Source organism: Scyliorhinus canicula, chromosome 1 (genome assembly GCF_902713615.1).
Source record: "Scyliorhinus canicula chromosome 1, sScyCan1.1, whole genome shotgun sequence".
Lineage (NCBI taxonomy): Eukaryota > Metazoa > Chordata > Chondrichthyes > Carcharhiniformes > Scyliorhinidae > Scyliorhinus > Scyliorhinus canicula.
This window is the reverse complement of record NC_052146.1, coordinates 164997692-165022816: the sequence shown is the minus strand read 5'-3', so window position 1 is coordinate 165022816 and position 25125 is coordinate 164997692. Positions and strand designations below refer to the sequence as shown.

Sequence of the window (25125 nt, the reverse complement as noted above, 5' to 3'; positions counted from 1 at the left end):
AGAGCGAGGAGAGCGGCGGGGACACAGCGAGAGCGAGGAGAGCGGCGGGGACACAGTGAGAGCGAGGAGAGCGGTGGGGACACAGTGAGAGCGGCGGAGAGCGGTGGGGACACAGTGAGAGCGGCGGGGACACAGTGAGAGCGAGGAGAGCGGTGGGGACACAGTGAGAGCGAGGAGAGCGGCGGGGACACAGTGAGAGCGAGGATAGCGGTGGAGACACTGAGAGCGAGGTGAGCGGCGGGGACACAGTGAGAGCGAGGAGAGCGGCGGGGACACAGTGAGAGCGAGGATAGCGGTGGAGACACTGAGAGCTAGGAGTGCAGACTCCGCACAGACAGTGACCCTAGCTGGAATTGAACCTGGGACCCTGGAGCTGTGAAGCGATTGTGTTATCCACAATGCTACCGTGCTGCCCTTAAAAAGCCCGTGCTTACCTGCTCACAGCACAGAGTCTTTATTTTTAGATTAGAGGAGGAGGAAGGGTGGGAGACACTACACGTGTAGTGTCTCAGTTTCCTCACCGTTCAAATTTATTGGGTAATACAACCTTCCCAGGTCTCCCCACGGCCGACTTCCGGTTTTCTGCTCCGAAAAAGTAAGTTAAAAATCAAAAACTCAGCTTACCTTCCAGCTCTCCCCTCCAAAAATCGCTCCCCTCTCTGCCCGCTTCGCTGGAAGAATGAGCTTGTTCTACATTACAAGCCAGCTGTCTTAGCCCACTGTGCTAAACCAGCCCCTCTCCCCTATTCTTGTACTCTAACCTCCTTGAAATAAGGGCCAACATTCAATTAGCCTTCCTGATTACCTGCTGTACCTGTGTCCTAGCCTTCTGTGTTTACAGAAGGTTATCCTTCCTGATTACCTGCTGTACCTGTGTCCTAGCCTTCTGTGTTTACAGAAGGTTATCCTTCCTGATTACCTGCTGTACCTGTGTCCTAGCCTTCTGTGTTTACAGAAGGTTATCCTTCCTGATTACCTGCTGTACCTGTGTCCTAGCCTTCTGTGTTTACAGAAGGTTATCCTTCCTGATTGCCTGCTGTACCTGTGTCCTAGCCTTCTGTGTTTACAGAAGGTTATCCTTCCTGATTACCTGCTGTACCTGTGTCCTAGCCTTCTGTGTTTACAGAAGGTTATCCTTCCTGATTACCTGCTGTACCTGTGTCCTAGCCTTCTGTGTTTACAGAAGGTTATCCTTCCTGATTACCTGCTGTACCTGTGTCCTAGCCTTCTGTGTTTACAGAAGGTTATCCTTCCTGATTACCTGCTGTACCTGTGTCCTAGCCTTCTGTGTTTACAGAAGGTTATCCTTCCTGATTGCCTGCTGTACCTGTGTCCTAGCCTTCTGTGTTTACAGAAGGTTATCCTTCCTGATTACCTGCTGTACCTGTGTCCTAGCCTTCTGTGTTTACAGAAGGTTATCCTTCCTGATTGCCTGCTGTACCTGTGTCCTAGCCTTCTGTGTATCGTGCACAACTATTCCCAAGTCCCTTTGTGTTGCAGTTTTCTGCAGTTTTACTCCATTTGATTAATATTCTGCTCTTTTGTTCTCCCTTTCAAAATAAACAACTTCACATTTCCCACATTATACTCAGTTTGTCAACCTTTTGCCCACTTAACCTTTCAAGATCTCTCTGCAAATTGCTTGTATTTCTTGTAACTTGCCTTTCCACTTATTTTTGTGTTATCTGAAAATTTGGCTACACTACATTCACTTCCTTCCTCCAAGTCATTCATAGAGATTGTACATAGCTGTGGTCCCAGCACTGATCCCTGTGGAACCCCATTGGTTACAGGTCCCCAACCTGTAACAGAACCCCTTATCCCTACTCGCTGTTTCATGCTCATTAGCCAATTCTCTATCCATGCCAACATACTACCTCCACCACCAAGAGCTCTTATCTTATTACTTAACCTTTTGTGAAGTAACTATGTAAAACGGCTTCTGGAAGTCCAAATACAACACATCTACTGGTTCCCCTCTATCCACTCTGGTTGAGATTTTCTCAAAAAATTCAAATATATTAGACACTATTTCCCTTTCATTTTTTTTTTAAATTTAGAGTACCCAATTCATTTTTTCCAATTAAGGGACAATTTAGCATGGCCAATCCACCTATCCTGCACATCTTTTGGGTTGTGGGGGTGAAACCCACGCAAACACGGGGAGAATGTGCAAACTGCACACGGACAGTGACCCAGGGCCGGGATCGAACCTGGGACCTCGGCGCCATGAGGCAGCAGGGCTAACTCACTGCGCCACTGTGCTGCCCACTATTTCCCTTTCATGAAGTTATGCTGACTTTGCTTGATTAAACTATGATTTTCCAAATGTGCTGCTATTGCTTCCTTAATAATTGATTCCAACATTTTTCCAACAACAGCTGTTAGGTTAATCGGCCTATAGTTACTTGCTTTTTGCCTCCCTCCCTTTTTGAATATGGGTGTCACATTGGCAGTTTTCTGACTCTCAGGTACTTCTCCAGAATCTAAGGAGTTTTGGAAAATTACAGCCAATGCATCCACTATCTCTGTAGTTACTTCTTTTAGATTTTATTTGATTTGATTTATTGTGACATGTACCGAAGTACAGTGAAAAGTATTTTTCTGCGGCCGAGGAACGTATACAGTACATACATAGTAGACACAAGAATAATCAACAGAGAACATTGACAAATGGTACATCGACAAACAGTAATTGGTTACAGTGCAGAACAAGGGGCCAAACAAAGCAAATACATGAGCAAAAATATCCTTGCATCCTCGTATTTTAGTATCCTAGGATTCAAACCATCAGGGGCAGGGGACTTATCTGCCTTTAGCCCCATTAGTTGGTCTAATACTACGTCCCGAGTGATGCTGATGGTATTTAATTCTTCCCCCGTGTACTTTAGTATTAATGGGATGTTCAAAGTTTCTTCCACCATAAAGACTGAAGCAAAATGTCTGTTTAACTCCTCTGCCATTTCCTTGTTCCTCATAAATATGTCCCCAGACTCATTTTCTAAGGGACTTATGTTCACTTTGATATTTGGGTGAAGGGTTGTAAACTATTCTATTCCTCTGGACCTTTACCTTTGGAAGCAGCCAATACTTTCAGTAAAGGAGAAGAGAAAATTGGCAAGGAAATGTTGCAGGACTGAAGAAGGGCAGATGGGGGAGAAAGACAGAGACCCACAAGGTTTGGACTTACCTTACTGTGAGCATACACGACAGATCCCAACAATTTCCAGGTTCCTCCCCGTCGATCCATCCGTACCATCCGGAGTATCTGTAGGAACCTCATGCTGCGGAGTGCTGAAGTGGCAAAGATATTCCCCTTGGTCCCAGCAGCTATCACTGCAACAGAGGCGACAAATACAATAAAATCTGAAAGGCAAAAAGGATATGAAAATTCAGAGCTGGGGCTTCAAGTTACCAATATCTTCTCCCTACTTTGCTGAAATTGTTGATCTGTGCCTTGGTATGGATTCCATGGAGACTTTCAGCATTCCAGGATCTTGCCAGTGTTCATGTGTGAATGTAGACAGTTAAGAGTTGGCAGACTATTTGATTATGTGTGGCCATTAAAATGGAACTCAAATGTTTTGCCACAGCACACATATGAGCTGAGCCTTTTGTGCAGGGAAGATCATGTCTTACCAACTTAATAGAAATCTTTGAGGAAGTGACAAAGTTGATTGATGAGGGAAGGGCTGTAGATGTCATATACATGGACTTCAGTAAGGCATTTGATAAGGTTCCCCATGGTAGGCTGTTGGAGAAAGTGAAGTCTTATGGGGTCCAGGGTGTACTAGCTCGATGGATAAAGAACTGGCTGGGCAACAGGAGACAGAGAGTAGTAGTGGAAGGGAGTCTCTCAAAATGTGACCAGTGGTGTTCCACAGGGATCCGTGCAGGGACCACTGTTGTTTGTGATATATATAAACGATCTGGAGGAAGGTATAGGTGGTCTGATGAGCAAGTTTGCAGATGACACTAAGATTGGGGTAGGTAGTGAAGGTAGTGAAGGGGACTGTCAGAGAATACAGCAGAATGTAGATAGATTGGAGAGTTGGGCAGAGAAATGGCAGATGAAGTTCAATCCGGGCAAATGCGAAGATCCAATTCAAGAGTGAACTATACGGTAAATGAAAAAGCCCTGGGGAAAATTGATGTACAGAGAGATCTGGGTGTTCAGGCCCATTGTACCCTGAAGGTGGCTGCGCAGGTCGATAGAGTGGTCAAGAAGGCATATGGCATGCTTTTCTTCATCGGACGGGGTATTGAGTACAAGAGTTGGCAGGTAATGTTACAGTTGTATAAGACTTTGGTTCGGCCACATTTGGAATACTGCGTACAGTTCCGGTCGCCACATTACCAAAAGGATGTGATGCTTTGGAGAGGGTGCAGAGGAGGTTCACCAGGATGTTGCCTGGTATGGAGGGTGCTAGCTATGAAGAGAGGTTGTGTAGATTAGGATTATTTTCATTAGAAAGACGGAGGTTGAGGGGGGACCTCATTGAGGTCTCCAAAATCATGAGAGGTACAGGCAGGGTGGATAGCAAGAAGCTTTTTCCCCAGAGTGGGGGACTCAATTACTAGGGGTCATGAGTTCAAGGTGAGAGGAGAAAAGTTTAAGGGAGATATGCGTGGAAAGTTCTTTACGCAGAGGGTGGTGGGTGCCTGGAACGCGGAGGTGGTAGAGGCAGGCACGATAGCACATTTAAGATGTATCTAGACAGATACATGAATGGGCAGGGAGCAGAGGGATACAGATCTTTAGAAAATAGGCAACAGTTTTAGATAGAGGATCTGGATCGGCGCAGGCTTGGAGGGCCGAAGGGCCTGTTCCCGTGCTGTAATTTTTCTTTGTTCTTTGTAGAGTACTGTCACCTCAAGCTCGAATCCTGCCTCCTTCTCCCTCCACAGGCAGTGACACCTCAACTGGCCCCTTAGAGAGATAGAACCGCTATACTGCAGAAGGAGGCCATTCGGTCCATCAAGTCTGCACTGACCCCCTGAAAGAGTACCCTACCTAAGTGCACTTCCCCACCCTATTCCCGTAACCCCATCTAAGCTGCACACCTTTGGACACTTAAGGGGAAATATATTTTTTAGCATGACCAATACACCTAACATGCACACCTTTGGACTGTGGGAGGAAACCGGAGCACCTGCAGGAAACCCACACAGACACAAGGAGAAAGTGCAAACTACACACAGTCACTCAAAATCCGAATTGAACCTGGGTCCCTGGTGCTGTGAGGCAGCAGTGCTAACCACTGTGCCACCGTGCCACCCTTTGGCAGAAATTATCCAATAAAAAACAGAAGTCAGGTATAATCCAGTACCTTACTGCCTGTTCATTCATCAACTGAGCCAAAAAGACGACATTGAAAAGGTGTACAAAATTAACCTCTATCCACCAGTATATCTATTTTTCCAAGCACAGTGGTTCAGATTCCTCTTCCCTGCCACTAAAGAGCAAGAAGTTCAAATAGAAGATGGGCCAAGATTGTGTGTTTTTATCAACAAAAGTAGTCAGCGACCAAGGGTGAATGGAGTATGTATAATAAATCTGAGGTATTAATTAAACATCGGAGGTTTTGTGGTGCAGTGGGTAATTGCTTACCTCTGAGCGAGAAGCTCTGGGCTTGAGGCCCACCTCAGACATGATGGCCATAAATGGTCAATCAGGTTGATTGTTAATCTGTGAATTCTTTCCATAAGCCAATGGCAAATGGGAAAGTCTCCTGGTCAACGATGCTTGAAGCAGAATGCGCCCCTCAAAATATAGCCACGGCAACAGGCTAGCAACTTGTTCCAGGAAAAACTAGCTGCGTAACAGATTTCAACATGTGCTTAAATGGGAAAAGGGCCAAAAGACATGGAAAGCTTTGGGATGCTGGGAAAGCAGCATGAGTAAAAAAAACTGGGTAATGAACCTTGATTCAACACAGTGAGATTGTAAGGAGCAGGAATGATTTACACAACCTTCCAAGGAAAAAGAGGGAAGAGTTCAGAGCAGCAAGGTATTGTAGTCAATGAGGAGCTCAGAAAAGGTAAGTTAAAAGAATTTATTTCCTACTCACAGCTACAAATCCCAGCCAGGGCTATCCTGAGATGCTGGTTCCTTTCTGGGCCAACCCTTATCTCAGGGACTCCTACTTCACAAGCCTCATAAGATCAATCGAGTCTCCCCCATGGGGTTCTAACACAAGATATTGAGGTTGACAGGGGAAATAGAGGCAAGGAAGGTTAGATAGAGAAAGGCTAGTGACTGGAGGTCAGAAAAGCTCATTTATCGTCTGCCCCTGCCATGGAAATCAGTATGGTCTACTGACTGAGTCGGGTGATTTCAGACACATTTATGGTGGCCCTGCCACTATTAACCTGTCATTTTTGTAATAAGGAGGCAGAAGATTAGCTAGGGTTACTGCTTGTGATGATTTTCCACTGAGATGATACGCATTTGTTAAGGTGGAATAAAAATTGCTTGAGCTGCTTTCTACCTGTACTGAGTTATTTAAACCTTTAGGGGGCATAACTTGTGTATGCTAATAGGAGACAACATTTTGAGCTATGACTATTGGGAATTCATATTTACAGCCATAGCTTTGGCAAAGGGATTACATGAATAAACAAACAAAACATGTTAAAGCCTAGAATCCTATGGAATGTTCGATTTCCATAAGGAAAGAACAAATATTGTACAGGACAGTATAATTTTTCAGTGCAATGCACAAGATAGGGTGATAAGTAATGGATAAAAGCAAATGACTGCAATGCTGGAATCTGAAACAAAAACACAAAATATTAGACGATCTCAGCAGGTCTGACCGCATTTGTGGAGGGAGAGGGGGGCTAATGTTTCGAGTCTGGATGACTGTCGAATTTTTGTCAAAGATGACAAATGGGATGTGTAACTGTGTAAATTGTATGAAGGAAAAGTGATTAGGGCAAGAGAGAGTAAAGGGAGATTTCATAATAACAAATAGAGATTAATTATGGATGTATTCTAGTTTCAATGTGAGTTTTAGCGAAAGTCTGGAAAGTGTAGATTAGATGAGCAATTTAATGGGTTTCTCTTAGAACATAGACATAGAACAGTACAGCACAGAACAGGCCCTTCGGCCCTCGATGTTGTGCCGAGCAATGATCACCCTACTTAAACCCACGTACCCGTAACCCAACAATCCCCCCATTAACCTTACACTACGGGCAATTTAGCATAGCCAATCCACCTAACCCGCACATCTTTGGACTGTGGGAGGAAACCGGAGCACCCGGAGGAAACCCACGCACACACGGGGAGGATGTGCAGACTCCACACAGACAGTGACCCAGCCGGGAATCGAACCTGGGACCCTGGAGCTGTGAAGCATTGATGCTAACCACCATGCTACCGTTATATTTGTGCCCTTGTCTATGAATTTTTTAAAAGAGATTTGAGTTTGATAGCTTTGCCACCATGCGACCATGAAGTGGGAGGACTCAGAGACCTCCAAACACATGCATACATATGTATGTATGGAATTCCTTGGTCTTTTGACAGATCATGTGATGTCCAGAAAGAATGACGCAATACAAGTGTGCTGTTTTGGTTGAATAAGTATCTTTCAGGAAAGTGTGAAATGACTAAGATGTGAAATACATGGTGAAATGCACTGAAGAACAGGCCTCAAACACAATTAGTTTCTGGACAACAGCACAGTATAGTTAAGATGGCTTCTACTGTCACAGGAAACTTTTAGATTATCAATGCATTGACACATACTTACAATTTAACTGATTGATTCGAGGGAATAAAACAAAATATGATTAAATTGTCCAAATTGATTGAAGGATTGGGTACTAATAATAAGAAGTATTCACATGATAGATCCAAGGGAGTAGCAGGAGAATTTGAGGATATAATCTGAGTTTTAGAACAGATTAGAGAGAGATTGTGAAGCGTTATAGTAGGAATGTTATTGATAAGGGTAACATCAAGAAGGAATTAGATATTATGCTTGGGGCTAAAGGGATCAAGGGGCATGGGGGTGAGGCAGGATCAGGGTATTCACCTTGATGATCAGCTATGATCATAATGAAAGGTGAAGCAAGCTTGAAGGGCCGAATGGCCTCCTCCTGCTTCTATGTTCTCTGTAAGAAGATACCTAAGGGTTCGTTTACTTAGTAACTCATCAAAATGTTTAAACTTAAGGAGTTTTGAACTAGGTTCCACAACAAAAGTCTTTGTTAATCTGACTGAGTTATAGCAAAGGTTTGGTACTGTCCTGGCTTTGGCATGGAGGTCTGATATGAAGATTAACATGATGTTTCAGTTTTAGTGTAAAAGAGGGAATATTTCCAACCCATCTTTCAATTTTGACTGGATAGAGTTAAATTAAATGTTGGTTAAGCAAGGAATGAGTGTAGTACACATTATTCCTTGAAGTGGGGACAGTAAGATATTGATAATCCTAATTTTTATGATTCGTAATATCTATGGATTTTATTCTGTAACCACAGTTTAGAATTAAGACGTTACATTTTCATTCTTTGTCGTACAATTAACAGTCAAAGAAACAGGAAAAGCAATTGCTTGTGAAGAAACAGAATGGTTATATTGTTTTATGATTGAGTCTTGAGCTGAAGCTGTTTTAATGGCCCATATACCAGCACTTTTGTGTTTTTAAATTAGTTTAAAGGAATTGCAAAAACATTGTGAATTTAGGATGACACTATGTTTAAATAAACGAAGCATTGCTTTAATTGATCTGTAACAGAGAGAAACCTTTAATCTATGATATAATGATAGAAGTAGTCATAACTGTTAATTTTAATATGTTTAGTGTGGAGCTTGGGTTTAGATTTGTTGACAAGAAAATGTGACTTTATTTAAGGCTTCTTCAAAGCCGGAAGAAAATGTGCATTTGCTGTGTTGGAATGTAAACTTCTGGAGTTTATGATACATAAAGCAGAAGTTGTTGCAAAGGTGGGGTGACACAAAGTGATTTGTGTCCCATAGCCAATTTGGGAGAAGTGAATTTGGACTATGGGAGAATGGGGGATAGAAAATGAGAAACCATAATTTCTGTTGGCACAGTGATACCTTGGCTTCTGGGGCAAGACTCTTCTGGACACAGATGAATATTACTCCAAAGACAAAGACAAAGAAGAGTGACATTTCCTATGTTGACAATATCAAGAGTTCCTGGGATCTTGAGAGATTAAAAACTTCTAAATTGTCTTCATTGCTTCTTGTTAAGTATATGTAAAATCTTGCGTAATAAATTCTACTTGAACATTTTTTTTTCCAATTAAGGGGCAAATTAGCGTGGCGAATCCACCTACCCTGCACTTCTTTGGGTTGTGGGGTGAGATCCATGCAGACACAGGGAGAATGTGCAAACTCCACACGGACAGTGACCTGGGGCCAAGATCAAATCCGGGTCCTCGGCATTGTGAGGCAGAAGTGCTATCCACTGCGTCGCCGTGCCACCCTTTAATAAATTCTACTTGATTCATAAATACTGTTTCTTCGTACCTCTGTAGGTCAAGAACAACTGAGGACCCTAGTGTTAGAAATTAAAAATGAAGACCAAAGAGTTGGAAGGGATTTATATCTCAAAATCTTAAACTGTGCACAATCTATCTACATAAATGAAACTCCTCTTCCCTGGAAATTTTCTCATGAATCTTTCCTGCACCCTCTCCAATACCTTCACTTCCTTCCTAAAATGTGGTGTGAGAACTGGATGCCACACTCCAATAGAGGCTGAACCAGTGTTTAATACAAGTTTATTATAACTTTCTTGCTTTTGTACTCAAATAATAGCACTCATCCATCTCGGGAGGTGGCAGACTGTACCTAGAGTGTATGTCAATTCTAAACTGAAGATAGTTTGTTGTGGCTGTCGAAGTTGATTTGTCAGTCACAAATTTGCAACTGACACAGAAGAATAGCGTGGCCCGAGGCCGATTGATATTTTTACTTCCTACAGGTTCCATTTTCCACCATCTGGTCATTTCTCTGATTTTTCTATGCCCTTGACTACTTGTCTCCAGGCACTCTGGTCAGCAGCGACTCCATTCCAGGTCAACTTCAAGTTCTACTTACAGTCCTTATATCGCAGATTGCGTAGCAACTTAAGGAAAAATATGTCAAAGAGAATTGGCACCAGGTCCCAGTCCTTCTTTACCCCGCTGCTGATCTTTAAAGCCTCCAATGATGATTTATTGTAACTAATGAAAGGCATGTTAGAGTGGAAATAAGAAATGGCGCCCAAGGGTTCAGGTGGGCAGCTGTTTTCCACAGTGGTTTAAAGAGTCTGTCTCATCGAAAGTTTTGGTGAGGTCTATGAAAGCAATATAGAGTGTTCTGCACTGTTCACAACTCTTCTATAACTTCTGAAGTTGATCTGCCAGCACTAAAGCCACACTGAGACTCAGGGTAGGTGCGTGATGTCAGGGTGTGTAATCTGGTCAGAGCAACAGAAACAAGGACCTTCCACACAGTAAGTAATAAGGAGATGCCTTGGTGATTGTTACGCTCACTATCAACCAAATGTTTTTGTACAATTAACTATTTTTGCATTACCCCTGTGTTTCTTTCCAGGAAAGACAAAAACATTAAAAAGCAAAGTATATAAAAGGGAAGAGAGTAGCTAAAGTGAATAAAGGCCCTTTGGTGGATGAGACCCGAAGTTAACAGTGGGGAGCACAGGAATGGCAGAGACACTAAATCAATACCAGCCCTGTTGCAGGAATTTCCAGAAAGCTGCCTGACAGATGACAAATAACCGGCTAGGGGACCCCACTCCTGTTTTTTTGTTAGTGCTTACTCCCTGGGCCTTCTTTTCTGAAACTTCAACAAGGCACTGGGGCTATTTATTTACCCATAGCTCGGGGTCTGATTCGTGGGGACCAAGGCATAGCTACACACCGGTGGATCTATATGTCAGCAATCTGGGGCACAGTCCTCCTTTGAGTTCCCCGTAATTTAGCAGGGATCTGTGAGGGACCCTTGTCATGTATGTTACCACGGATAGGACTTGCTGATGAAGAGGCAATGTACTGGTGGGTATGGTTTATGCACTTGGCTCTTTTCGCCAGCAGTGAGAACTGAAAGCAAGAGGTGACAAGTAGACACGCCGCCCACCACACTTGATGCATCACAACAGCCAGTATAAGGCCCAGGAAGTCATATACTTAATTAACTGCTCTCCCCTGCCACCTTCAATGATAGGTACACGTATATCCCGGTCCCTCTGTTCCTGAACTGCTTTTTAGAATTGTACCCCTCATTTTATCTTGTCTTTCCATGTTCCTCCGACCAAAATCAATTATTTCACACTTCTCAACATTAAATTTAATTTGCTAGTTCTCTGGCCATTCCACCAACCTGTCCTTTTCAATCTACATCCTACATGATCCTCCTCACAGTTCACAATTCTTCCAAATTTGATATCATCTGCAAATTGAGCACTGTGCAGGAAGGGTCAAGTCATTTGGGGGCAGCACGGTAGCATTGTGGATAGCACAATTGCTTCACAGCTCCAGGGTCCCAGGTTTGATTTCTGCTTGGGTCACTGTCTGTGCGGAGTCTGCACATCCTCCCCGTCTGTGCGTCGGTTTCCTCCGGGTGCTCCGGTTTCCTCCCACAGTCCAAAGATGTGCAGGTTAGGTGGATTGGCCATGATAAATTGCCCTTAGTGTCCAAAATTGCTCTTAGTGTTGGGTGGGGTTACTGGGTTATGGGGATAGGGTGGAGGTGTTGACCTTGGGTAGGGTTCTCATTCCGGGAGCTGGTGCAGACTCGATGGGCCGAATAGCTTCCTTCTGCATTGTAAATTCTATGATGATAGATATAAAGAAGAACAGGGATCCTGACCCCCAACCTCTGAGGAACTCCACTATAAATCTTCCTCCAGTCAGAAAAACAACCATTCACCACAACACTGTTTCCTGTCACTCAGCTAATGTTGTATCCATGCTGCGACTGTCCCTTTTATCCTAACCTTGGTAACAAGTCTGTTGTGCGGCACTTGCCTACAATATTTGAAATTCTCCATTGCTTTGGCACCACCCGAGTCTCGGGAAATTTATGGCCAGCACCTCTGCAATTTCCACTCTTGCTTTTCTCAATACCCTTGGCTGCTTCTTACCCCATCCTGGTGTCTTGTTAACTTTATGTACAGGCAGCCCAGCCCAACCCTTTTGAGTGTTTGAATCACCTCCTCTTTCACCATGGCCTGGGCAGCATATTTTTCCTTGAAAAAGACAGACGCCAAAGTGTGGAAGGGAAATTAACGAGTTGCCAATTTAGAAGCATGGTGGGTAACGCTTGACTATAGTTAACACTGCTTTTTAGCGAAAATGCTGAAATATTCTGGTCTTGGCCTTATTATGAAAACACATTGTCCTCCGAAAGATAATAAAATGTGTATTCGAATTGTTTTTAGCCAAGGGCAAGAACATACATCCTACGTATTTCAGTTTCCGTACTTTCCAAGGTCTATTTAATATAAACAAACTGTGATTTCAGACTATAAAAACATGCTGTCTTCAATCGAATCTCAGAGTGCAGTGCACTGGCTTTTGCAGCTGGAACACACTCTCTCCGCAAATATATTTGTGTAAATAAATTTCCTGAAATCGAACCTCGAGGAATTTGTCTTTATTATGATTCACACAACACAAAGTTTCCATTCAATATCTCCTCCATGTCCCTTGCCTTGATGCATAAATCCCCTTATAATTAATATTATTATAATAATAGCATTTACTATTATTAGTATGAAAGGTTTGAGAGGTAATTCCAGAACTTGGGGTCTTGGCAGCTGAAGGTACAGCTGCTAATGATGAGAGATTAAAGGTGAGGATGCTCATGTTCTATTCAGATAGGCTTCAGATGGTTTCACGGGTCGGCGCAACATCGAGGGTCGAAGGGCCCGTACTGCGCTGTAATGTTCTATGTGGTCTGTACATCAAGGAGCACAGGTAGTTGAGAGGATTGTTGGACAGCAGGAGATTACAGGGGATGGGAGGATTGTTGGACAGCAGGAGATTACAGGGGTTGGGAGGATTGTTGGACAGCAGGAGATTACAGGGGTTGGGAGGATTCCCAGGAGAGATGCGTCACGGTTTAGAAACAGAGAAAAAAAATCCCTCTACGCTCTCCCATCAAACATTATGACATGGTTTAGACCCAGAATAAGACTGGACAAACACTAATAGAGCAGATACACCGTGGATTAGATATTGAGTAAAGGTTCTTTAAACTGACCCACCGTGCACTGTCAGGACCTATACATCACAGTTTACATACAGAGTGAAACTCCATCTACATTCTCCCCATCACGCGCTTCCAGGGGACGTAGCACAGGTTAGATATAAAGTAAAGGTCATTTTTCACTGTCCCATTAAATATCTTTAACATGATAAAATGTCCCAAGGATTTGACACTGAACCACTTGAAGAGATCTTTATGGCTGATGAACAAAAGTCTCGTCAAAGAGGTAGATTTTAAGGGGAAACTTAAAGGAGGAAAGAAAGATAGAGAGGCAGTAAGATTTAGGAGGCAAATGGCAGAATTTAGATCTGGCTGCGAAAGCCACGGTTGCCAACGTAGCAAAGATAGTGATTAATATCAGGAGTGCTCAAGAAGTCGGTATTGGAGGAGGTCTTTCAGAGAGTTGGAGAGAGGGGTGAGATTACATAGACAGGGGGCTGAGGGCGGATCTATCAGGTCTTTAGCATTTAACTGTTTAAGCTGTTTAGCATTAAAACTCTCTCCCTTGGTGTCTGTTGGCATGGGCCCAGAGCAGAGGCACCTGCAATATATATATATATATATATATATATGTGTGCTGAATACATATTAATTTGAATACATATTATTTCCTACTAACAATGTATCAACCTTTTTTTAAAAAATTTAGATTACCCAATTATTTTTTCCAATTACGGGGCAATTTAGCGTGGCCAATCCACCTACTCTGCACATTTTTGGGTTGTGGGGGTGAAACCCACGCAGACACGGGGAGAATGTGCAAACTCCACACGGACAGTGACCCAGAGCCGGAATCGAACCTGGGACCTCAACGCCGTGAGGCGGTTGTGCTAACCACTAGGCCTCTGTGCTGCCCAACAATGTATAAACCTGATCACATATAAAATATAACAGTTTGTGAGGCATCATGGGGTTTTTAGCCAACTGGCTTGGCCACATCTGTGAATCCTTAGTTCCCATGGACATGCAGAGAAATGGCTTATTCTGCAAGACATTCCTTATCAGTAGCTCCGAGCAGTTGCTTTTTAAAAAGTGTTGCCTGTTGTACCAGTCTGTAATGAGGGTGAGATAAGAAAGTCTCAGTTTGTGAGGTAGCAAGGTAGGGTCATTCAGCTCCTGACCTCATTCCAGCCGTGCTTCAAACATGGACAACAGAGCTGAATTCCAGAGTAGGGGAGAGTGATTGCCCTTGACGTCAAGGCAGTACTTGACTGAGTATGGCATCAAGAAGCCCCGGCTAAACTGGAGTCAATGGGACTCAGGGGGAAAACTCTCAGCTGGTGGGAGTCATACCTGGCACAAAGGAAGATGGTTGTGGTTGTTAGCGGTCAATCATATCAGCTCCAGGACATCACTGCAGGAGTTCCTCAGGGTAGTGTCCTCAGCCGAACCATCTTCAACTGCTTCATCAATGATGTCCCGTCTATCATAAGGTCAGAATTGGGGATGTTTGCGGTGACTGTACAATGTTCAGCACTATTCGCCACTCCTCGGATAATGAAGCAGTCCATGTTCAAATGTAGCAAGACCTGGACAATATCCAGGCTTGGGCTGACAAGTGTCAAGTTACATTCACGCCACACAAGTGCCAAGAAATAACCATCTCCTACAAGAGAGAATCTAACCATCGCCCTTTGACATTCAACGGCATTACCATCGCTGAATCCCAACAATCAACATCCTGAGGGGTGTCCATTGATCAGGAACTGAACAGGACTAGCCACATTAATACTGTGGCTACCAGGGCAGGTCGAAGGCTAGGAATTCTACTGAGAGTAACTCACCTCCTGACCCCTCAAAGCCTGTCCACTATCTACAAGGCACAAGTCAGGAGTGTAATGGAATGCTACTCACTTGCCTGGATGAGTGCAGCTCCAACAACACTCAAGAAGCTCGGCACCACCCAAGACAAAGCAGCCCGCTTGATTGCTCGCCCTTCCATAAACATTCAAACCCTCCACCGATGAACAATGGCAGCCGTGTGTACCATCTACAAGGTGCACTGAAAGAACCCATCAAGATTCCTTAGGCAATACCTTCCAAACCCACGACCACGACCATCTGGAAGGACAAGAGCAGCAGACAGCTGGGAACCCCACCACCTGGAGGTTCCCTGCCAAGTCACTCACTACCCTGACTTGGAAATATATCGCTATTCCTTCACTGTTGCTGGGGCAACATTCTGGGACTTCCTCTCAGCACAGTGGGTGTACCTACACCTCAAGGACTGCAGCGGATCAAGGAGGCAGCTCACCACCATCTTCTGAAGGGCAACTAGGGATGGGCAATAAATACTGGCTGAACCAGCGACACCCACATCCCATAAATGATTTTGAAAAAAAGGAAGACCCAGGTACAATTGATAAGGGGGTCTGGGAAACATTGTGATGGGTCTCTATGCGTTGTGAACTGACCAGGAAGCCTCATGTTACCTAGTGACTAGTAATTATTATGTTTGGATTGTATCCAGCCGAGGTGAGCTGTGTAACTGTTTGAATTGCAGAAAGAATGGATGCTTTTCTATGTTTAGTGGAGAGGTGCATGGGTATCCAGCGACTTATTCCCCGCTGGCGCAAAAAACTGACATTTGGAGCAGACCCGAATGTTGAGTGATTCTTTTGGATTCATTCCCGCTCACAGTGTCCCATAAAATACTCCCAACGCACGTACAGCATGAGATGGATACAGAGTAGAAGTTCCCTTCAGAATGTCCCATCAAAACTTTCATGGCAGATACAAAATGTGTTTAGTACAACCTAATGTTCACTCCATACTGTCCCATCAAACTCTCCCAAGGCAAGTAGAGTATGGGATAGATAAAGAATAATGCTCCCATTTCTGGGAATAGTGTTCTGTTGACAAAAACAAAGAAGGTCATCACAGGAAACCCAGCAGAGTCGGGAGATAAAAGAGCAGGAGGATATAAAAAGACTGAGAATGAAAGCTGAGCCAGACAGATAAAAGAGTCCAAGAAGAAGCTAGACTAAGAGCGGAGTCAGGACGATAAAAGGGAGCGAGGAAGAGCGAGACTGGGTGATCTGTGTACTCACTGTTAATCTCCAATGTGTGTACTCACTGTTTATACCTATTCTGGGTGATGTGTGTACTCACTGTCTATAGGGGCAGGACGGTAGCATTGTGGATAGGACAATCGCTTCACAGCTCCAGGGTCCCAGGTTCGATTCCGGCTTGGGTCACTGTCTGTGCGGAGTTTGCACATCCTCCCTGTGTATGGGTGGGTTTCCTCTGGGTGCTCTGGTTTCCTCCCACAGTCCAAAGATGTGCAGGTTAGGTGGATTGACCATGATAAATTGCCCTTAGTGTCCAAAATTGCTTAGTGTTGGGTGGGGTTACTGGGTTATGGGGATAGGGTGGAGGTGTTGACCTTGGGTAGGGTGCTCTTTCCAAGAGCCGGTCAGACTCGATGGGCTGAATGGCCTCCTTCTGCACTGTAAATTCTATGATAATATCCACTCTGGGTGCTGTGTGTACTCAGTATATATCCACTCTGGGTGATGCGTGTACTCAGTATATATCCACTCTGGGTGCTGCGTGTACTCAGTATATATCCACTCTGGGTGCTGTGTGTACTCAGTATATATCCACTCTGGGTGCTGTGTGTACTCAGTATATATCCACTCTGGGTGCTGTGTGTACTCAGTATATATCCACTCTGGGTGCTGTGTGTACTCAGTATATATCCACTCTGGGTGCTGTGTGTACTCAGTATATATCCACTCTGGGTGCTGTGTGTACTCAGTATATATCCACTCTGGGTGATGTGTGTACTCAGTATATATCCACTCTGGGTGCTGTGTGTACTCAGTATATATCCACTCTGGGTGATATATCCACTCTGGGTGCTGTGTGTACTCAGTATATATCCACTCTGGGTGCTGTGTGTACTCAGTATATATCCACTCTGGGTGCTGTGTGTACTCAGTATATATCCACTCTGGGTGCTGTGTGTACTCAGTATATATCCACTCTGGGTGCTGTGTGTACTCAGTATATATCCACTCTGGGTGCTGTGTGTACTCAGTATATATCCACTCTGGGTGCTGTGTGTACTCAGTATATATCCACTCTGGGTGCTGTGTGTACTCAGTATATATCCACTCTGGGTGCTGTGTGTACTCAGTATATATCCACTCTGGGTGATGCGTGTACTCAGTATATATCCACTCTGGGTGCTGTGTGTACTCAGTATATATCCACTCTGGGTGATGTGTGTACTCAGTATATATCCACTCTGGGTGATATATCCACTCTGGGTGATGTGTGTACTCAGTATATATCCACTCTGGGTGATGTGTGTACTCAGTATATATCCACTCTGGGTGCTGTGTGTACTCAGTATATATCCACTCTGGGTGATGTGTGTACTCAGTATATATCCAATCTGGGTGCTGTGTGTACTCAGTATATATCCACTCTGGGTGATGTGTGTACTCAGTATATATCCACTCTGGGTGATGTGTGTACTCAGTATATATCCACTCTGGGTGATGTGTGTACTCAGTATATATCCAATCTGGGTGCTGTGTGTACTCAGTATATATCCACTCTGGGTGATGCGTGTACTCAGTATATATCCACTCTGGGTGATGCGTGTACTCAGTATATATCCACTCTGGGTGCTGTGTGTACTCAGTATATATCCACTCTGGGTGATGCATGTACTCAGTATATATCCACTCTGGGTGATGCGTGTACTCAGTATATATCCACTCTGGGTGCTGTGTGTACTCAGTATATATCCACTCTGGGTGATGTGTGTACTCAGTATATATCCACTCTGGGTGCTGTGTGTACTCAGTATATATCCACTCTGGGTGATATATCCACTCTGGGTGATGCGTGTACTCAGTATATATCCACTCTGGGTGCTGTGTGTACTCAGTATATATCCACTCTGGGTGCTGTGTGTACTCAGTATATATCCACTCTGGGTGATATATCCACTCTGGGTGCTGTGTGTACTCAGTATATATCCACTCTGGGTGATGTGTGTACTCAGTATATATCCAATCTGGGTGCTGTGTGTACTCAGTATATATCCACTCTGGGTGCTGTGTGTACTCAGTATATATCCACTCTGGGTGCTGTGTGTACTCAGTATATATCCACTCTGGGTGCTGTGTGTACTCAGTATATATCCACTCTGGGTGATGCGTGTACTCAGTATATATCCACCCTGGGTGCTGTGTGTACTCAGTATATATCCACTCTGGGTGCTGTGTGTACTCAGTATATATCCACTCTGGGTGCTGTGTGTACTCAGTATATATCCACTCTGGGTGCTGTGTGTACTCAGTATATATCCACTCTGGGTGCTGTGTGTACTCAGTATATATCCACTCTGGGTGATATATCCACTCTGGGTGCTGTGTGTACTCAGTATATATCCACTCTGGGTGCTGTGTATACTCAGTATATATCCACTCTGGGTGATGTGTGTACTCAGTATATATCCACTCTGGGTGCTGTGTGTACTCAGTATATATCCACTCTGGGTGCTGTGTGTACTCAGTATATATCCACTCTGGGTGCTGTGTGTACTCAGTATATATCCACTCTGGGTGCTGTGTGTACTCAGTATATATCCACTCTGGGTGATGTGTGTACTCAGTATATATCCACTCTGGGTGCTGTGTGTACTCAGTATATATCCACTCTGGGTGCTGTGTGTACTCAGTATATATCCACTCTGGGTGCTGTGTGTACTCAGTATATATCCACTCTGGGTGCTGTGTGTACTCAGTATATATCCACTCTGGGTGCTGTGTGTACTCAGTATATATCCACTCTGGGTGATGCGTGTACTCAGTATATATCCACTCTGGGTGCTGTGTGTACTCAGTATATATCCACTCTGGGTGATGCGTGTACTCAGTATATATCCACTCTGGGTGATGCGTGTACTCAGTATATATCCACTCTGGGTGCTGTGTGTACTCAGTATATATCCACTCTGGGTGATGTGTGTACTCAGTATATATCCACTCTGGGTGATGCGTGTACTCAGTATATATCCACTCTGGGTGCTGTGTGTACTCAGTATATATCCACTCTGGGTGCTGTGTGTACTCAGTATATATCCACTCTGGGTGATATATCCACTCTGGGTGATGTGTGTACTCAGTATATATCCACTCTGGGTGATGTGTGTACTCAGTATATATCCACTCTGGGTGCTGTGTGTACTCAGTATATATCCACTCTGGGTGATGCGTGTACTCAGTATATATCCACTCTGGGTGCTGTGTGTACTCAGTATATATCCACTCTGGGTGCTGTGTGTACTCAGTATATATCCAATCTGGGTGCTGTGTGTACTCAGTATATATCCACTCTGGGTGCTGTGTGTACTCAGTATATATCCACTCTGGGTGCTGTGTGTACTCAGTATATATCCACTCTGGGTGATATATCCACTCTGGGTGATGCGTGTACTCAGTATATATCCACTCTGGGTGCTGTGTGTACTCAGTATATATCCACTCTGGGTGATGCGTGTACTCAGTATATATCCACTCTGGGTGATGCGTGTACTCAGTATATATCCACTCTGGTGCTTGTGTGTACTCAGTATATAATCCACTCTGGGTGCTGTGTGTACTCATATATATCCACTCTGGGTGCTGTGTGTACTCAGTATATATCCACTCTGGGTGATGCATGTACTCAGTATATTCCACTCTGGGTGATGCGTGTACTCAGTATATATCCACTCTGGGTGCTGTGTGTACTCAGTATATACCACTCTGGGTGCTGTGTGTACTCAGTATATATCCACTCTGGGTGCTGTGTTTAACTCAGTATATATCCACTCTGGGTGATGCGTGTACTCAGTATATATCCACTCTGGGTGCTGTGTGTACTCAGTAAATATCCACTCTGGGTGATGTGTGTACTCAGTATATATCCACTCTGGGTGCTGTGTGTACTCAGTATATATCCACTCTGGGTGCTGTGTGTACTCAGTATATATCCACTCTGGGTGATGCGTGTACTCGCTGTCTATCTCCAATATGAGTGATGTGTGTACTCAGTGTCTATTTGCGAGTGGTGAGCCTGTCTAATCCTCGACCACAGGTAGAAGTTGAGACCAAAACATGGTATGTTTTCAAGAAAGAGTTTGTAAAAGCTCTTGGGGCTAAAGGAATCAAACGATATAGGGGAAAAGCAGAAACCGGTTATTGAGTTGAATGATCAGTCTTGATCATAATGAATGTCGGAGCAGGCACGGAGGGCCGAATGGCCTCCTTCTGCTCCTATTTTCTATGTTTCATTACTCTGGCCATCAATAACCAAATTTTAAAAGTTTCTCCACTTGTTGAGCAGGCATAGTAATCTAAGTAGAATCCCTAACTTGATTCTGAATTCCCAGCGATTTTATGCTGTGGGCTTATACGCATTCAGAACCATGCCCCCTCAACTATCATATATACAGAGCGACACGGTGGCGTAGTGGTTAGCACTGCTGCATCACGGTGCTGAGGCCCCGGGTCCATGTGGAGTTCGCATATTTTCCCCGTGGCTGTGTGGGTCTCATCCTCATTACCCAAAGATGTGCAGATTATGTTAATTGGAAAAAAATAATCGGGTGCTCTAAATTTATAAAAAAGAAAAAAAACCCAGTTGAATTTGTGAGACCGATGTTTCGGCTGAATTTCATGTGGTTGACTTGAACATGAGATTGACTTTAACGGGCCCATAGGGTAGTTATTTCAGGAAGGTGAATGATACATAAAGTAGCAATTGAAAAACAATTCTAAAGGGTGCAGTGGGTAAACATGAAATCATTTAAAGAAGTTTTCTTGGTCCCACTGTTTTGTGCTGCATTTTATTAATAAAGTCTGTGTGAGGACAGCTTTGTGTACATTGGATGAATGTCATTGCAAACTCGAGTGAAAGCACAGATAAAATGCTTTTGGCTCTGGATAAAGTTCTGGTCAGCCACCATTACACTTTCCTGTCTGAAAGCACAATGCATTACTCTGTGCACCTCTCTAGAGGATGGAATGAATTCCTGAGCAACGTGAGTACACACTCCCTCGTCCTGTGAGAGTGCCAGCTACAAACCTCAGACTGCTGCTGGTCTGCCTGTGTAAGAGCTGAAACTCTGACCTAATAGACAGACACAAAGGCGACATTGGAGTCATATGTCAGCTCACAGCTGTTCCAGTTGTGGGAAAGTGGACCCTTGCTTCTTTGGAATCAATTCTGAGAGACAGGATAAACTGGCACTTAGAATGGCATGGATTAATCAAGGACAGTCAACAATTGAATTCAACTCACTGACATTTGGTGTTGCATTGGGGAGGCCAAACAAGGCAAATGATTACACAATAAATCATAGAATCCCTACAGTGCAGAAGGAGGCCATCCGGCCCACTGACCCTTTGAAAAACCACCCTGCTGAGGCCTAATCCCCTGTGATATTCCTGCAAATTCATCTGTGCAGAGGAAGTGAGGGAGTGAATGTCCATAGATCCATGACGGTAACAGGACAGATCAATTAGTGGTTAAGAAGGAAATGGAGATTTTAATGAGCAAATAAATGGGATTTGATAGTGCGAAGGAGGTGAGCGATCCGAGTGGGAGATATGTGATTATGAGTGGGGTATTGGAAGGGGCACCGGGCATGTTGGTAAATGTGTTTTCCCCAAATTGGGATAATGTGGGTTTTATGAGGGGGTTGCTGGCCCAGTTGATCATGGGAGGAGGAGAAAGCAAAGAGGCAGGCTTTGGAGGAGTCCCTGGGGCTGAGGGAGGTGCTGAATAGTATCAGGGGTATGAAGTCGGTGAAGGCCCCTGGGTCGGATGGGTACCCAGCGGAATTTTATAAGGAATTTGCGGCAGACCTGGCACCACATCTGTTGGGGCGTTTAATGAAGCACTGGAGAAAGGGGAATTGGCGGAGACGATGACGCAGGCAATAATCGCACTAATCCCAAAAAAAGGGAAGGATCTGGTGGAATATGGGTTGTATAGACCCATATTACTACTGAAAGCGGATGCAAAAGTATTGGCTAAGTTTTTGGCAGGGAGGATGGAGAACTGTGTCCCAGGAGTGGTTGCAGAAAATCAAACAGGCTTCATGAAAGGCAGGCAGCTCACGAGTAATATAAAACGGCTGTTGAATGTGGTGATGAATCCGTCGGGGGCTCTGGTACCGGAGGCGGTGGCGTCCATGGACGCAGAGAAGGCATCTGAATGGGTGGTGTGGCGGTACTTGTTTGAAGTTTTGGGAAGGTTTGGGTTTGGGCCGAGATTTGTGGCATGGGTGCGGTTGCTGTATGTGCTGCCAAGAGCGAGGGTGAGGACGAATGATATGTGCTCACGAAGCTTTGACTTAACAAAACAGGGGTGCCCGCTGTCGCCACTGCTGTTTGCGCTGGCCATAGAGCCATTGGCGATGGCTCTCAGGGGGTCAGCAGAGTGGCAGGGGATAATGAGGGGACAGAGGGAGCATCGAGTGTCGCTCTATGGCAATGACCTCTTGCTCCATGTTTTCGGAGAGTATGGGAAAGATTATGGGCCTATTGGGGGGTTCTCGGAGAACAAGCTGAATGCAGGGAAAAGTGAGGTATTCCCGGTGAATGAGCTGGCACAGTGGGCTAATTTAGGGGGGAATGCCATTCACGGTAGTGAGGGATAGGTTTAGGTATTTGGGGATTCAGGTATTTGAGGAGTGGAGGAGGAGGCCAGTGAGGATCTTAAGAAGTGGGATACTCTACACTTAACGTTGGCGGGGAGGGTCCAAGTGGTGAAATGAATATTCTGCCGAGGTTCTTGTTTATCTTTCAGACTCTCCCGATCTTTATATCAAAGGCCTTTTTTCAGAAAGTGGACACAATCATCTCTGACTTTGGGCGGGGAAGGTGCCGAGGGTGGGGAGGACCCTGCTACAGAGGCAGAGGCATCAGGGGGGGTTGGCGTTGCCAAACTTGCTTCATTATTATTGGCCGGTGAATGTGGACAAGGTGAGGCAGTGGTGGGAAGGAGAAGGGGTAGAGCAGGTTAGGATGGAGGAGGAAACTTGTAAGGGGTCTAGTTTGAGGGCTATGGTGATGGTAGTGCTGCCAATGGCTCGGAGTAGGTATTCAGGGAGCCCAGTGGTGCAGTCCACGGTGAAGATATGGAATCAGCTGAGGAGGCATTTTATGGTGGAAGAGATGTCAGTGCTAACGTCGCTTTGCGAGAATCATGGGTTTGAGCTGGGGGGGATGGATAGTGTATACAGGAGGTGGCAGGAAGTGGGGCTGGTCATGGTGAAGCATTTGTATTTAGAGGAAGGGTTCGCCAGTCTAGAGTAGCTAAGGGAGAGGGTAGAGCTGCCGAGGGGTAGTGAGTTCAGGTATCTGCAGGTTAGGGACTTTGCATGAAAGGTCTGGAGAAGGTTCCCTAGGTTGCCGGGATACACCCTGCAGGAGTGACTGCTGCTTCCGGATGTGGAAGGGGAGGGAAAAATCGGGGATCGGGGCTGGGGGAGCAGGGAGGTGAGCGGGTGGTGAAGATCAAGGAGAAATAGGAAACGGAGTTAGGAATGGAGATCAATTGGGGAGTATGGAGTGAGGCACTGCGAAGGGTAAACGGGACCTCCTCTTGTGCAAGAATGAGCCTGATACAGTTTAAGGTGGTGCACAGAGTGCATATGACTCGTGTGAGAATGAGTGGGTCCTTTCAGGGGGCAGCAGATGAGTGTCAGAGGTGTGGGCAGGGGTCAGCGAGTCACATGCACAAGTTTTGGGATTGTGAAAAATTGGGAAGATTCGGGGCAGTGGTGTTCATTATCTTAGCCAGGATAGTGGAGTAAGAGTCCCTGTGAAAATGAGAGATAGAAATGGCAAGATTAGGGAACCATGGATGACAAGTGGAATTGTGAGACTAGCTAAGATGAAAAAAGAAGCATTCATAAGATCGAGGCAACTCAAAACTGATGAAGCTTTGGAGGAATATCGGGAAAGTAGGACGAATCTCAAACACGCAATAAAGAGGACTAAAAGGGGTCATGAAATATCTTTGGCTAACGGTTAAGGAAAATCCCAAAGCCTTTTATTCGTACAAATTATGGGCAACAGGGTAACTAGAGAAAGGATTGGCCCACTCAAAGACAAAAGAGAGAATTTATGCGTGGACTCAGAGGAAATGGGTGAGATTCTTAATGAGTACTTTGCATCGGTATTCACAAAGGAGAGGGACAAGACGGATGTTGAGGCTAGGGATGGATGTTTAAATACTCTAGGTCATGTCAGCATAAGGAAGGGGGAGGTTTTGGGTATTCTAAAAGACATTAAGGTGGAAAAGTCCCCAGGACCGGATGGGATCTATCCCAGGTTACTGAGGGAAGCGAGGGTCGAAATAGCTGGGGCCTTAACAGATCGAACGCGAGACGAGTTGCTGTACAAAAGTTAGGCTTTAATAAGCTAGAAGTTAGCCCTGCGGTCGACTACAGTAAATGGACGACCGCCGGACATTGTGGGTATTTATACCTCGCTCAGGAGGCGGGGTTAACTCAGCCTCTCGACCAATCGGGGAGCCGTCACATGACTGGTCTCAACCAATCGGTCGACAGGCACATGACCGACCAGGGCCAATGGTAAGCCAGTGTTCTGCACCAATGGCAGACAGCTATGCAAATCATACCACCACATTCACCCCTTGCGGAGAAAGAAGCCGGGGGGGTGTATCAACGAGAGCCGGGGAGGGGGGGGGGGAGAACTGGTGGTATGAGTAGCAGCCAGAGAAGGGAGAAAAAAAAATTTGGGCTTCCCACTGGCCCAGACAATTAACAATAGTACATATTGTCCATACAAGGTCCATGGAGTTGTTGAAAATCAAATAGACTCGATCAGTTT

The 25125-nt window shown here is 44.9% G+C and overlaps 1 protein-coding gene across 3 annotated transcripts in view; it reads right to left on the bottom strand.

Annotated features, from left to right (window-relative positions):
* Positions 1 to 25125, bottom strand: part of LOC119969006 (potassium voltage-gated channel subfamily KQT member 4-like) — a 754273-nt gene that overhangs the window by 233046 nt on the left and 496102 nt on the right. For all 3 annotated transcript variants that reach the window (XM_038802117.1, XM_038802128.1, XM_038802133.1), the window contains exon 4: positions 3191 to 3366. In XM_038802117.1, coding sequence (XP_038658045.1) covers positions 3191 to 3366 — 176 coding nt within the window. The remainder of the gene's footprint in view (positions 1 to 3190; positions 3367 to 25125) is intronic.